This window comes from Myotis nattereri (genome assembly GCF_964212035.1).
Source record: "Myotis nattereri genome assembly, chromosome: 5".
NCBI classification, from domain to species: domain Eukaryota; kingdom Metazoa; phylum Chordata; class Mammalia; order Chiroptera; family Vespertilionidae; genus Myotis; species Myotis nattereri.
The window spans coordinates 29,335,934-29,350,481 of record NC_138080.1 but is presented as its reverse complement, the minus strand read 5'-3'; the positions used below and the strand labels follow the sequence as shown (position 1 = coordinate 29,350,481).

The following is a 14,548-nucleotide window of genomic DNA, read 5'->3' as shown; positions in this document are numbered from 1 at the left end:
ACAATGCACGGGACGACCTGCCACAGAGAACAATCTGGCCCCGATGTCAGCAGAGCCAAGGAGAAGGCGAAACTGTGAACTAGATTCACAGAATAATAAAATCATAACAGTTAACTTTGTTTATTGTGCATTCCGTATTTACCAGTCTAGCCATGTGTGGTGCCATTCAATTTTCAGAACCCCTATAAGTAGTTAAGACTAGCATTGGCCACATTTTCCAAGTGACAAAACTAAAGCCCAGAGAGGGAAAGTGTCCAATGCAAGGTCACACAGCCAGTGTATAATAGAGCTGGATGTTTGGCCGGGAAGAGCTGGACATATCAAGCCATCACTACTACCCACCCACTTGATGGCTTTATCACACAACCAGGAGATCCTCTTAGCTGTTGGGATGCCAGCATCTGGCATGCAGTAGGAGCTCAATAAGTGTTTGTGAAATGAATGAAATGAATTAGAGAGACCATAGGACAAATCCAAACCAAAAGCATCTATGAAACAACTTCTCTGCTCTCTCCGAATGTATGGAAGTCAAAGAGAATGAATTCAGACAGGAACACCAAACGCAACATATGATTCTGAGTATATCCCAGATCAAAAAAGAAAAGTGCTATGAAGAACATGATGTGGATGGTCAACAAATTTTAATAGGTTTTATATATTGGATAATAACATTGAATCAGTGTTCAATTTCATGCATTTGTTGTAATATAATTATGTAAAACAACAAAACAAAACAGCCTTTTTCTTAGAGGTGCCATCTCTTAAGGTGACAATAGTAAGGTGTATATATTAACATGTTAAATATTGTTGTTTTTAAGCTGCTAAGCTTTGGAGTAATTTGTTACATAGCAATAGCTAACTGATACACTATTATCATTATTATGATTATTATAGTAAGTATTATAAAGTGAATAAGAATGTGGGCTTTAATAGACACTCCTGGAGGGTGGAGTCCCTGCCTTCTAGCTAGGTCCCTGCCTCCTAGCTGGACCCACTCTGAGCCTCAGCTTTCTCATCTGTAAGATGGGATGTAATGTAGATGAAATGCAGGTAAAGTGCTTGGCTGAGGCACTGCACATGGAAGTGGTCAGGTGTAGGGGCAACTGTGATGAGGGTGATGATTTCAGGGACGGGGACTGTCTCATCTCTGTCTTGTTTAATATCATACCTTTCTGAACACAAGCTCTGAGCCTGGTGGGCTTTTCGCAAATACTTGTTAATGTAAGATCTGTATATCTGTATTCTGTCTACACACCCTGTCTGCGCATGGGATAGGCCCTGGCATGGGTCCGGTCTGTGTTGGCGGGCTGTGTTCCCCCTGGCCAGGTCTGTGACCTTGAACCTGCTATGTGCACCCACCTGGATGTCAAGTCCACAGGGGCCTCATGGCTAGGGGTTGGGGGGCTGGGGCCTGGGAAAGCTAGGGAAGGGAAGCAGCTTGCCTCCCTCTCCCGATTCCCCCTCCTCTCTCTCCTGCCAAGTCTCCAGACCCTCTGCACAGCCACTTCTCTCAGGCACTTGGCAGAGAGGACGCGCGGCAGGCGTTGCCTGGGCAACGCCGGGATGCCCAGCAACAAGTCCACCATGCGCATCACGTGCTCGGAGTGGGCCAATCCGAGGGCCCGCCTGGAAGCAGGTCAGCCTGGGCCAAAGTCCGCCTCCCTGCCTCCTCCCGCCCGGGCTGGAGGCTCGGAGCTAATTACCGTAATTGCAGTGGGAGAGCTCCGGGTGCGCTGGGGCTGGGGCTGGGGCTGGGGCTGGGGGCTGGGCAGACCCCATGGAGTTGAGGGGGGGAGAGCAGGGAAGCAGAACCCTCTCTCTCCTGCAGCTTCGCCGCTGCTTCCACAACCTCCATCCAAGAGCTCATTAAGCGCCTATTGCGTACACTTATTGTAGGGGAGGAAGGTGGGAGCACTTGCTGTGGGAGTGGGGAACTGTAGCCTCGGGCTTGGGTAAATCTGGAGTTGGGGGCGCGAATCAAATCAATGGGTTAATTCTTGACTTTTGGGGTCTCAAAGGATTGGCCCAATCGCTGTTGGCTGTATTGAGTCTCTCACACACACACACACACACACACACACACACACACACACGCACACGCGTGCGCCACATTCCACTGTCTCAGTTTCCTCCTGTACAAATATAGGGGAAATGCGCTCTTGAAGGGCGTGTATAAAAAGACTTAGCTCCAAGCATATTGGGTTCGAATCCAGTCTCTGCCAAACACCGCCCCGGGATTCCAGATGAGTCCTTTACCCTCCTTGCACACACTCTGATTCCTCATCAATTAAAAAAAGGTGGGGGGGCCTGACGGGTAGTACTCAGTGGTTGAGCATCGACCTCTGAACCAGGAGGTCACTCCAGCTCAGGGCACATGCCTGGGTTGCCGGCTCCATCCCCAGTATGGGGCGTGCAGGAGGCAGCCAATCAATGATTCTCTCTTATCATTGATGTCTCTATCTCTCTCTCTCCCTCTCCCTTTCTCTCTGAAATCAATAAAAATATATTTTAAAAAAACAAAACACAAAACAAAAAGGCCCTGGCCGGGTTGGTTAGAGCGTAGTCTGCATACACCAAGTTTGTGGGTTCGATCTCCGGTCAGGGTACATAAAAGAGACAACCAATGAATGCATAAATAAGTGGAACAACAAGTCCAAGATTCATTCTCTCTCTCTCTCTCTCTCTCTCTCTCTCTCTCTCTCTCTCTCTCTCTGTCTCTCCTCTTTCTAAAATTAATAAGTAAAAATTAAATAAATAGGGGATCTCAGTATTTTTTCACAGGAGTTGTGTTTCTTGAGAGGATGTGTGTGAAGCATACGGTATCATTCGATAAACAGAAGCTCATTATCATCACGGGCCCAGCTCTTAGTGATGAGCTGTGAGATTTTCAAGCGGCATGTAATGGCTCTGAACTCAGTTTCTCCCACAGATAAATGAAAAGATTGGGTAGGCAGCCACTGGGTTTGTTTCCTCGCATGATTTTTTCAAGAGCCCAAATTGGAAGATTGGGTGGAGGGGGACAAAAAGAGAGAACATGGGAGACATCTATAATACTGACAAAAAAAAAAAATTTTTTTTAAAGAGCCCCATTTGGGAATGTTAACGTGAAACACCCCTGCTTGAATTTGGGGTTTTGATTCCTGGGCTGTCTGAACTCTTAAATCCCTACCAGTTTTTTTTTGGCTTTGTTCATTCTTTCATCAACAAACATTAATTGAGCACCTACTGTGTACCTGGCCTGCGGTGGGTCTGAGTCCTCAGCCTCCTCATAGAGAACACAGGCTCCCAGGACCAACTTTGTCACGGGCCACAATGAATGGCCCAGGACCTCAGTGGACAAGAGGGTGGACCTGGACTTCTTTCAGGTTCTCCAAAACTGCTCCCCACCTCCAGGCCTTTGCAACTGCTGCTCCCTCTGCACCTATTTTTCCCTCTGCCTGGCAGGCTCTAGTCACAGATTGGCTCTCTCTCACCTTTCCTGTCTCTACACAAACGGCACAGCCCCGAGTGGCCTCCCTGACACACACCCATCTTATTTCCTTCCACCACTGTGGCTGCCAAGAATTCTGTTCCTGCCCCATCCCCCGCTGCTAGGATGTGCAGTCAAAGGAAGGACCGTTGCTGGGGAGGGCTGTACCAGGAATTTTGTCAATACATGAAGCACTTCCAAAAGCTGAGAAGGGAGAACACATTGTTCAGTGTTTGTTCACGGTTCTTCCAGGACTCGGGGCTGGACAGGAAACCAGGTCCTTAGAGGCGTGGCCTTCCTCATGGACTCTGCAGCCTGAGAGCCACCCCTGGCAGACGGGGAGCTGGTCCCACTCAGGACACAGACACCAACCACACACTGTGGCTACGAGTGGGGGCTCTGATTTCGAACAACAGCTCTCCCCCCTTCCCTGCTGTGTGAGCCTGGGCAAGTGTCCCAACCTCTCTGTGCCCACTTAGGACTCCAAGAAATAGGGCTAATAGTATCGAGCTTGGGAAGTTAATGTACGCATGAGACGAGGTAGAGAGAGCCCTCTTCTAGTAGGTGCTTAATAAATGGTAGCTGGCAGTATTACTTAAACAGAAAAGGGTTTTTTGAAAGGATGTTGTGAGGGTTGGAGAACCAACATGAAAGCTACAAAATTGGTTTTTGGAAACTGGCGGGTGTGAGAGAGGAGTGGTTCGGGGGAGCAGCAGGATGGCATGGGCAGGGGGGTGGGGGGCGGACATACAGCCCCAGCCAGCCACCCTCCATCGGTGTGACCATAAGCTAGCAATCTGACCTCTGTGTGCTTCCCTTTTCCCCTCAGGGACAAAACTCCATGTCTTGGCCTCTTAGACAGATGTGAGATTGGAGCAGATAACCCAAAAAGGGTTCCAGAAGGCTCTGAAAGGCCTGACTCTCATACATACAGCATCATCCACTAATATCTACTTTTGAGACCCGATGTTTGTGAGATGTTGTGCTTGTTGCTAAGGCTGCAAGGGAATATGGGAGAGCCAAGGGAAAGAGGGCCAGAGAGAGAGGTGGGAAAGCTGGATTCTAGTCCTGGCTGGGTCCCTGGCATGCTTTGTGAACTGCCGAAGGTTACCTTCCCTCTCTGGGCCTCATCCGAGTGAGGGCTAGGCAGCTCTGTAATAGGAAGACCTCCTTTCTGATCCCGCCTCTGCCCCCCACTTGCTGAGTGTCCTTGGGGGAATGTCTCCACTTCTCTGAGCTTTGGTTTCCGTGTCCCCCAAAAATGGGATTTAGTACTTATGCTGCTGGGTGACTGTGAGAAGTAAATGAAATCGTTCATCTATTCAATGACTGTCAATTCCAGGCATTGGGAAATACAGTGGGATTAAAATGGGCAAGACCCTTGCCCTTGTATGATACTAAACCTCTTAAATAAATGAGCATCAGCATTATAACAATTATTATATATAGTGTTTCAGTGTGCATTTATTATACATAAAATGCGCAGTGCTGGGCACAAGATAGATGCTCAGGAAACACTAGCTGGTATTATTGCAATAATTCCAGGATACACACTGCAGGATTCTCCTCTCCCCCCAGGTCTGAAGTGCTGAAGTGCCTGGGGTGATTCTCATTGGGGGGGGGGGGCGGGAGGGGGCTGAGACCTTCATTAGGGATTCCCTGGAGGCCTCAGGTGAGGAGGCTGGCCTCTGTGTGGCCCTGTTTGTGTGTTCTGCCCCTTCCAAGTAAATGCCTCCATTAATCTCCTCCTGCCTGGGCTGGAGGGTCAGGTTTCAGAACCAGGCAGATGTTGTCCAGAGTAGCCCTGTCTCCTTAATCCTCAGGGCTCCAGAAACTGTCCTTAGAAGAGAGAACAACAGGCTTGCTGAGGCCACCATCTGTGCAGTCTTGATTTATGAATGCTCCTGAGGGTGGCAGGAAAGAGGTCTCTATAGTAACGGTTGAGGAAGGGGCTGTGCCTGTGTGTGTATCAGGCAGGGAACAGGGAGGAAGAATCACCGGAGACCCTTATTCCTAAACCTTCTTTTCTACTGTGACGAGCTATTAATTAATACTCATTGCTGGCTTATTATCCCCGGAGATGATTAGCTACTGTTCCTAACTGGAGCCTCGCGGGGGACATTCTCTAATGAGACTCATTCATTTCTGTCCACCTGCACCTGCCTTTCTCCTGGGACATAGGCAGATGATGCAGATCCTAGGGACCCAAAGGGGAGAAATCAGTCAAAGGGGACTGTCCATGAAGCTGAGATCCCAGGGAGATGACAAGTGATTAAAAAACACCAGCTAGGATTATTCTGGAAGGCAGAATGGAGCCTCGTAAGGTGCCAGTGTTTGCAAGGGAAAATTGCTGCCTCTGTTTAAATGGGCCAGTTAGCCCCCAAAGTAGGCAGAAGAGGCAAGGGGAGGAAGGACTCTGCAGCCAAGAGGGTCCTGAATCTAAAGGTGCCAAAATCCAGAGTTTTCTCCTGGGCCTTTGTATATGATGTTCGTTCTATCAGGGGCACACTCCTGCAACGACACCCAGCTCACTCCTTCTCAGACTTAGGTCTCATTTTATACAGTGGTGCCTCTTCCAGGAAGCCCTCTTTGGTTTGTCCCCCATCTTCCTGGACTGGGGCAGGTGACTTCCTTGGGTTCTCACAGTACCTGAGTCTCTTCCATCACAGCTTTGTCCACTCTGAGCTGTAATGACCTGGGAGTGTCTGTCTCTCCAACTAGACATTTGCTGATGATTACATAGGATGGTGTTCTCCTATATATACTGTTAAGTGAAAAACAGCATGTTCTGTAAGATATATATATATATATAGAATGCTACCTGATGTATTAAGACACTGAAGAAAAAAAAGACACTGCACATTGCTTAGGTGGCTAAAAAAATAGCTGACAATACCAAGTGCTGATGAAGGTGTGGAGCAACAGAAACGCTTATCCACCGCTCACGGGAATGCAAAATAGTGTGGTCACTTTGGGGAAAAAGTTGGGCAGCTTCTTCTTTTAAAAAAAATATATTTTATTGATTTTTTTACAGAGAGTAAGGAAGAGGGTTAGAGAGTTAGAAACATCGATGAGAGAGAAACATCCATCATCTGCCTCCTGAACACCCCCTACTGGGGATGTGCCCTTGACCAAAGTCAAACTCGGGACCCTTCAGTCCGCAGGCCGATGCTCTATCCACTGAGCCAAACCAGTTAGGGCAAGGGCAGCTTCTTAAAAGTAAAAAATATGCCGAACCGGTTTGGCTCAGTGGATAGAGCGTCGGCCTGCGGACTGAAGGATCCCAGGTTCGATTCCGGTCAAGGGCATGTACCTTGGTTGCGGGCACATCCCCAGTAGGGGGTGTGCAGGAGGCAGCTGATCGATGATTCTCTCTCATCGATGTTTCTAACTCTCTATCTCTCTCCCTTCCTCTATGTAAAAAATCAATAAAATATATTTTAAAAAAACATATTGTCCACGCAAACACCTGTGCGTGAACATTTCTAGCAGCTTTACTCATAACCCCGACCTAGAAATGTCCTTGAACCAGGGTCCCTGCACTAGTGACTGAACGAGCCCTACTCCACCCACACAGTGGGACGCTACTTCCCGACACACAGCAGCATGGATGGATCTCCAGTGCAGTATGAAGATGAAAGAAGCCTGACACCCAAAGCTGCACACCATGTGACCCCATTTAAATGATGTCCCGGAAAAGGCAAAACTATAACGATGGAGATCAGATCAGCAGTTTCCAGGGAGTAGCGATCGGGGTGGGGATAGCCTATACAGGGGGCAGGAAAGAACGTTTTTGGGGTGAGGGAACTGTTCTGTTTCTTGACGATGGTGTTGGCTACATCACTGCAATTGTCAAAATTTACAGGACTGTGCACCTAAAAAACATGAATGTTACTGTATAGAAATTATACCTCCATATACCTGGCTTTAAAACGAAATTCTTTCAAAAGTAAATGAGCCGAACCGGTTTGGCTCAGTGGATAGAGCGTCAGCCTGTGGACTGAAGGGTCCCAGGTTCGATTCCGGTCAGGGGCACGTACCTTGGTTGCGGGCACATCCCCAATGGGGGGGCGTGCAGGAGGCAGCTGATCGATCTCTCTCATCGATGTTTCTAACTCTCTGTCCCTCTCCCTTCTTCTCTGTAAAAAAATCAATAAAAAATTAAAAAAATAATAATAAAAAAGTAAAATAAAAAGTAAATGAATAAATAATTGTGTGTGAGGAGACTAATGGATAAGGTTATATATGTATGAGGACTCTAGAAGAGGACAGGGAAAGGAGTGGACAGTTGACAAGAATTTAGATCTTGGAGTCAGCAGATGGGGGACCCCATCCCAGCTCCAGCCCCAAATTATTGTGGTCTGTGGGGGAGGGGTTTGCCTCTGCCACACCTGTAAAACAGGGCGTTTCACATCTGCTCTGCAGCTTAGGATGGAAACATCTCAGAATCCTGGGAGTAAAGGCCTTCTCTGCTCTCCAGAGGGTCTGAAGGATCAACAAGTGAAGGCAATGCTGGTGGGAGGGTGCTGAGAGCATGGGCTTTGGAGCCAAGAGACAGGGCTGTGTTCATTTATTTATTTTTAATTTTTATTGATTTCAGAGAGGAAGGGAGAGGGAGAGAGATAGAAACATCAGTGATGAGAGAGAATCACCAATCAGCTGCCTCCTGCACAACCCACACCGGGTGATCGAGCCGCAACTTAGGCACGTGCCCTGACCGGGATTAGAACCGTGACCTCCTCGTTCATAGGTCCACGCTCAACCACTGAGCCACGCCAGCCAAGCATGAGCTGTATTTAAATCCCAGCTCTGCCTCTTGCTTTCCAGGTGGCCTTGGACTAGTTCCTTATCCTCAGTTTCCTCATCTGCAAAATGGGGACAACAATGATAGCAATCGCATGGGGTTGTCCTGAAGCCTTCGGAATACTTGGCACGTGAAGTGTTTGGCACCAAGCCCAACACAAAGTAAAAGCTCAAGGAGGGAGAGAAAGGGAGGGAAAAAGGTTTTCCTATATGATCTGCTCCTGGCCTGAATGACCAAACCCTGGCCACCTCTTTCTGAGTATAACTCCTGCAAGTCCCCTCCAGGACACACTTCAGGGCCTGACACACACACACAGTGTCTAGGAACTAACTGTTCCTACAAACAGTAACCCAACCAACCCACTGTTCAGCCTGATATTTGTCCTTCACATTTTCCCATGGTTGTCTTCTTCTCACCTTTCAGGTCTCAGCTCAAATGTGTCCACCCCAGAGAGCCTTCCCCAACCATCCAGCCTAAAGCTACGTGTCTTACACCAGCCAGTCACATACGAGGCAGGGACTAGAAAATATGGCCCTTGGGCCAAATGAGCTACCACTATTGTTTTGTTGTTGTTAATCCTCACCCCAGGATATCTTTTCCATTTATTTTTAGAGAGAGTTGAAGGAAGGGAGGTAGGGGGAGAGAGAAAGAAAAACACACACACAGACGTAAGAGAGACACATTGATTAGTTGACTCCCGCACATACCCCATGGGGCAGGGATCCAACCTGCAACCCTGCTACTTGCCCTTACCCAGGAATTAAACCAGCGACCCTTCAGTGCAAGGGTGAATGCTCTAACCACTAAGCAACATCAGCCAGGCAAGCTGCCACTATTTTTGTAAATAAAGTTTTACTGGAACACAGTCACACCCATATATATTCTCCAAGGCTGCCTTTGAGCTACAACAACAGACCAGAGTAGCCAGGAGAGAAACCAGCTGGCCTGCAAAGCAGAAAATATTTACTTTCTGGCCCTTTACAGAAAAGTTAGCAGACTCCTGCTCTATCACCCCAGTCTGTTTCTTCTCGCTGTCATTATTGTGTGAGGTTATTTTGTTCCTTTATATATTTGTTTATTGTCTGTCTTCTACACTAAGTGGAATATGAAAAAGAGATCGGTTTTGTTCCCTGCTAAATCCCCAGTGCAAACATGTTCATTGTGAAGTGAATGCGTCCAGTAGGTTTGAGGTGTGGATTTCTGGCCATGTTTTTCTAGAATGTGGAAGGAGGAAGTGACTTTAAAAATCCTCTAAATAAAATGGTGTTGTGAGAAAGGGGTACAGGCACTGTGTGTAGTGCACACCCCCATTGAAGGCAGTGAGCGAGCCAGATCTCTGAGCTGAGAGGAGAACCCTGGGGTCTAACAAGATAGAGCTACTACAAAGCTCACCTCTTTGCAAAAGAGATGGGAAATGCAGGACAACGAAATCATTGCACAATCCTGAACTGGATCCCAACTTGGAAATGAATGTCATACAGGACAGTATCGAGGCAACTGGTGAAACTGGAACGTGGGCTAGAGATTAGACAAATTGTCACAATGTTAACTCTGTGGTTGTGATGACCACATGATGGTCACATGGGAACCCGTCCTTGACCGTGGGGGAAGCGTGCTGAGTATTTAGGAATGAGGGGGCCACCGTGTCTGCCACGTAATATGGTTGGGACAGAGACAAAGATATATGTAGAGAAAACGACAAAGACCCAGTGGCTGTGGCAGAACGTGAACAACGGGTGGGTGAATCTAGGTAAAGATGATTATGTTCACAAGTGCATTGCACTGTCTTGCAACTTTCCTGCGGGTCTGAATTTTTCCCTCCAAAATAAAAAGGTGAAAAGGAAAAAGGGAGGGAGCAAATAAATAAAGCAGCCGCTTCTAGGCGACATTCCCGTTTCTTCCTCTTCCTTTGGTGGCGAGGCCCTTGGCCTCTTTGGGAACTGTGAAGCCAGAACGAGCCTCTGAGTGGAGACACGATGCAGACGTTAGAGTGTTACAGGTGAGTATCACACTTGACAGCGAGTTTGCTGAGTGCCTACTATGTGTCAGAATTCCCAGCAGCTTCTGCGTCCGCTCCCCATGGGTTTGGCCGAACTTTTCCCCAGGGAATCCGTGGAGTTAAGCCTTGGTTTGGGTATCTTTGTTGGCAAACCTTACCTGACGTTCCTGGATCCATGGGTGGTCTGCAGGTCACTCATTTGTGAGCTCAAATTCCACAAAATAAGCAGCTCTTTCAGGGGACTTTCATATTGGGAAGAGCACGAGCTAGAACACAAATTCCTTTATTGTCACGCATGCTAAGTTTGAGAAGAGTTGCTTTTTCATGTCTTCACCCTCCCTAAAGGAAGGTTAGTTGCTGAATTCATGAATGGGCCCCTCCCCCAACGCTGTGCCTAACACAGTAAAGGTGTTTTTTTTGTTTTGTTTTTTTAATATATTTTATTGATTTTTCACAGAGAGGAAGGGAGAGAGATAGAGAGTTAGAAACATCGATGAGAGAGAAATATCGATCAGCTGCCTCCTGCACAGCTCCCACTGGGAATGTGCCCGCAACCCAGGTACATGCCCTTGACCGGAATCGAACCTGGGACCTTTCAGTCCGCAGGCTGATGCTCTACCCACTGAGCCAAACCGGTTTTGGCAAGGTGTTTTGAGTAAATGGATGGACCATCTCAGGAAATAACAAGAGCTACATTATTGGGAAAATTACCAGGTCCAGACATTTTTTCTAATGTCATGCCAAGCGGCATTGGGGTCTGAGGCAAACGGAAAAAATCAGGAATGCAGATCCTGCCTTTATTTAAAATGATATTTTGCTTATTGTGGATTTTTCATTAATTTTGATTTTTAAAAAACATTGCATTGAAATATGATTTATTTTGATTACTGAGGGGGTTTTTTGTGCCCCCTTAAATTTTGTACCTGAGGCAAGTGCCTCCCTCACCTTAATCCTAGCCCTGATTATTTATTTCCAACATGCAATCCACACCATAGCGGTTAATGCCTCATCACAATGCTCTGAGAAGATACTACAATCATCACCATTTTACAGTTGCGGGAACTGAAGCACAGAGAGGTTCAACTGCGCCCCAAGTCCCACAGCACGGAGGAGGGAAATTTGGACTTGAACCCAAGTTTGTGTGTTTTTCGGCTCAGAGCCTACTCAGTAAAGTAAAACAATAAACTAAGTTATGAGTTGGGTTTTGAGTCGAGGAATCAGAAAGTCTAGGCTCGAGTCCCACCTCTGCCCCAGGCTCCCCTGAGCCCTACATTCACACAGACCTCAGTTTCTCCATCTGAAACTAGACTTAAATATTCTGCACCTGCCCTATCCCCCCCCCCCCGCCCCCCAACACAATTTACCAGCTTTATCTCTCCTGATCGAGCAATAGCACACGCTGGAGAAACAAGCACCGACCGAGCCAGAGCTGCTAAACTGGTGGGGCGCTCAGAGACCCAGGAGAGGGTTGGGCCGAGTGGGGAGATCCTGGGGACTACAGTGAGTGGCCCTTCCCCCTCCAGAAAACCCCAACCTAGATTTTGGGCAGATGCCAGTCTTTTATTCTGAAGCTGAGGCCACAACCTATGAGGTAATCTTTGGAGCTGCATTCGAGGCGGAGCACCATTGGCCGGCTGGCCAAGCCCCGCCCTGGGTTCCCGGTGCCCCGCCTTCCCCAAAGCCCTTAAAAGCGCAGTCCCCGCCTCGGCAGCCGCTGGACACCTGCATCTGCCTGCAGCCTGGAAGCAGGTGAGACGCACAAGGGAAGGACTTCAGCTGCGTGGAAGGAGGGGTGGCTTGGGGGACCCGGCCCCCCGGGGATGGGGCTGGTTTGCAGGTCAGAGCGTGGACATCTGCCCAGAAAGCGACAAAGACGGCGAAGTTTGACGGTCTGGAAAGCAGAGACCAACCGGGCTGGCTACCTGGGAGGTAAGTCCTGGGGACGTGCCACGAGGTAAGGAGCCGGGATGAGTCCTGGGAGGTTGCGACCCCTCCCAGTGCCCCCCTTGCCATTCTGAAGCGCCCGGGGAAGAGGAGCGGAGAGGAAAGAAATTTTTGGAAGGCGGGTTCCCCAAAGTCAGAGGAACGGGGAAGGCGGGGGAGTGGGTTGAGCCGGGAAGAGAGGAAAGTTAAGTTTTCTTCAGCCCTGAGGCTGAAGACAGCTCTGCGAGGACCAGGGAAGAAAATTGCTATTTATTTCAGCACGGAGACTCCGGACAGCGCCTCTCGGGGTCCAGGGAGGGAACCGCGACCTGCTTCAGCACACGCGTCTGGACAGCTCCCAGCAGGTCCCGGCGGCTTCATTGCAGCCACAGGGCACGGACAGCTCCCCAGGTGACGGAGAGCCCTGCAGGTTGATGGGGGAACAGAGGATGGTCCGGGGTGTCTGACGCTTATGGAGACTTGGCCCCCTCATTCAATAGATTTTTCAATGCATTGTTTTCCAGATGAGATGAAACGGCACACAGAAGTCTGTAATGCCCAACAGGTACGATGATCAAGCTGTAGGGCTGTGGGGGAATGGGTGCCGGCCAACATGACATTATTGTGCAGTATGTCATGCCATCTTCAACTTCAGGACATGGGAGTTATTACATCCAGGTGACCGTTGAGGACACTAAGACCCTGAGAGGGACAGGTCAAGGGGTCTCAGGCCCAGGGTGAATCTGCAAGTCAACCCCACATCCTGCCCACTCCAAATTCCATGCTGCATGGGCGGGAGTTGGGCCCTTGGAGATCAGCTCCTTCCTCTCCCCAGGAGGACCAGGAATGGAAGACAGGAGGCGGTGGAGAAGCAAGAAGCCCATATGCTACAACTTGGCTCAGGTGAAGGAAAAGAGCTGGGTTGGGAGGTCGCAGACACAGGGCAAAGGGTGGCCAAGAAGACTGGAGCAGTTGTGGTCTAGTGCTGTGTGGAAGACTAGTGATTTTGTTGTTCTGGTGTACTATGACAACAAGTCACAGCTTCCTCACAGCGCGGACTCCCATCAACCTCCGCCTGCCATGGACAAGTAACTGCGGGGCGGGGGGAGGCCAGGAAGGAATCACTTCCACCCAGGGGAGTGAGCTGGCTAATCCCATGGGACAAGAGCAAGGGAGGGAATAAAATAGGGGCATGCACCCCGTGATCACATAGCAATGTGCCATGCATGGTGTTGGCCATGTCACTCATATGCCCCCCACAGGCCTGAACATACAAAATACCTGACTGAACCCAGGGCCTTGGGAATCAACGAGGGGACAGTGTTTGAAGTTCTCTCTAGACCAGGATTCTACTAAGATTGGTCAATAAAAATTCCAGGAATAATTTATTTTTCTCCCACACCTCACCATCAGTTCCATGGACCAACTACAGGACAGGTGTAAACTTGTGCCTGGTAGGTGAGTTGTGGCACCGGCGAGGGGTCACCCCCAGTTCTCTGCGACATCCTAATCAAGTCGAGGACACCACATTGAAGTCATTCCAGCCTCAGAGCCTTGGTCTTTGCTGCGCCCTCATCTTGGAATGCTCTGCCTCCCCGAGCACCCCACGAGCTCTCTCTCCCTTCTTATCCCAGCCTCATTTCACCAAGGGAAACTTTCCTTGTTGCCTCACCACCCACCTCATCAAACCTGTGTTATACACTCTCATAGACCTGGGATGTCTCCTCTCCAGCACTGACTCCGATTATTGTTAACTGTTCACGGGACTGTCTGTCACCCACCCCCATTACACTGTGAGCTCCATGAGGGCAGAGACTGCGTTTGTGTTTTTCACTGCTGTGGCCCCAGCACCTAACCAGGGCCTGGCACACAGCAGGCGCTCAATAAACATTGGTTGAATCAATAAAGGCATCAGAATAAATCAGTATATTAATAAATGAGCTGATGGTTTCAGCACACACATGAAGATCCTGCTTCTCTTTGGTTTCCCCCACAGAGACACCAGAGGGTAGTGGGTGCTGTGGGTGTTTATTGGGGAGTATAATTAAATTTGTGGACACTCAAGGGCCAGCCAGCCAGCTAATAGCCCCAGGAGAGAGCCAAGCTCATTTAATTAGCAGTTATGAGGCATTGATTCCTCATTAGCTCTGGCAACCCCCGTCTCCCTTCTCAGCCCCAGACAAATGAAATTTTTCTCTCTCCAGGAGTACTGCCTCAGTGAGTTCATTAACAAGCAGAGAAAATATGATTGCAAGACACCTACATGCCAGAGGCACTTTGAGGATGGGGTGGGGAGAGGGGTTCAATGTCTGGGTCAAGGCTAATTGTGAGAGTTTTTGTGTTGTATATAGAT

General features: G+C 48.9%; 1 protein-coding gene across 1 annotated transcript; it reads left to right on the top strand.

Annotated features, from left to right (window-relative positions):
• Positions 1 to 11,991: 11,991 nt before the first annotated feature.
• Positions 11,992 to 14,158, top strand: LOC308520071 (uncharacterized protein). The gene is made up of 5 exons (XM_081092523.1): positions 11,992 to 12,201; positions 12,475 to 12,606; positions 12,720 to 12,760; positions 13,031 to 13,098; positions 13,609 to 14,158. The coding sequence occupies exons 1-5, from the start codon at positions 12,093 to 12,095 to the stop codon at positions 13,655 to 13,657; spliced, it is 399 nt and encodes a 132-aa protein (XP_080948649.1). The 5' UTR covers positions 11,992 to 12,092; the 3' UTR covers positions 13,658 to 14,158.
• Positions 14,159 to 14,548: the final 390 nt, after the last annotated feature.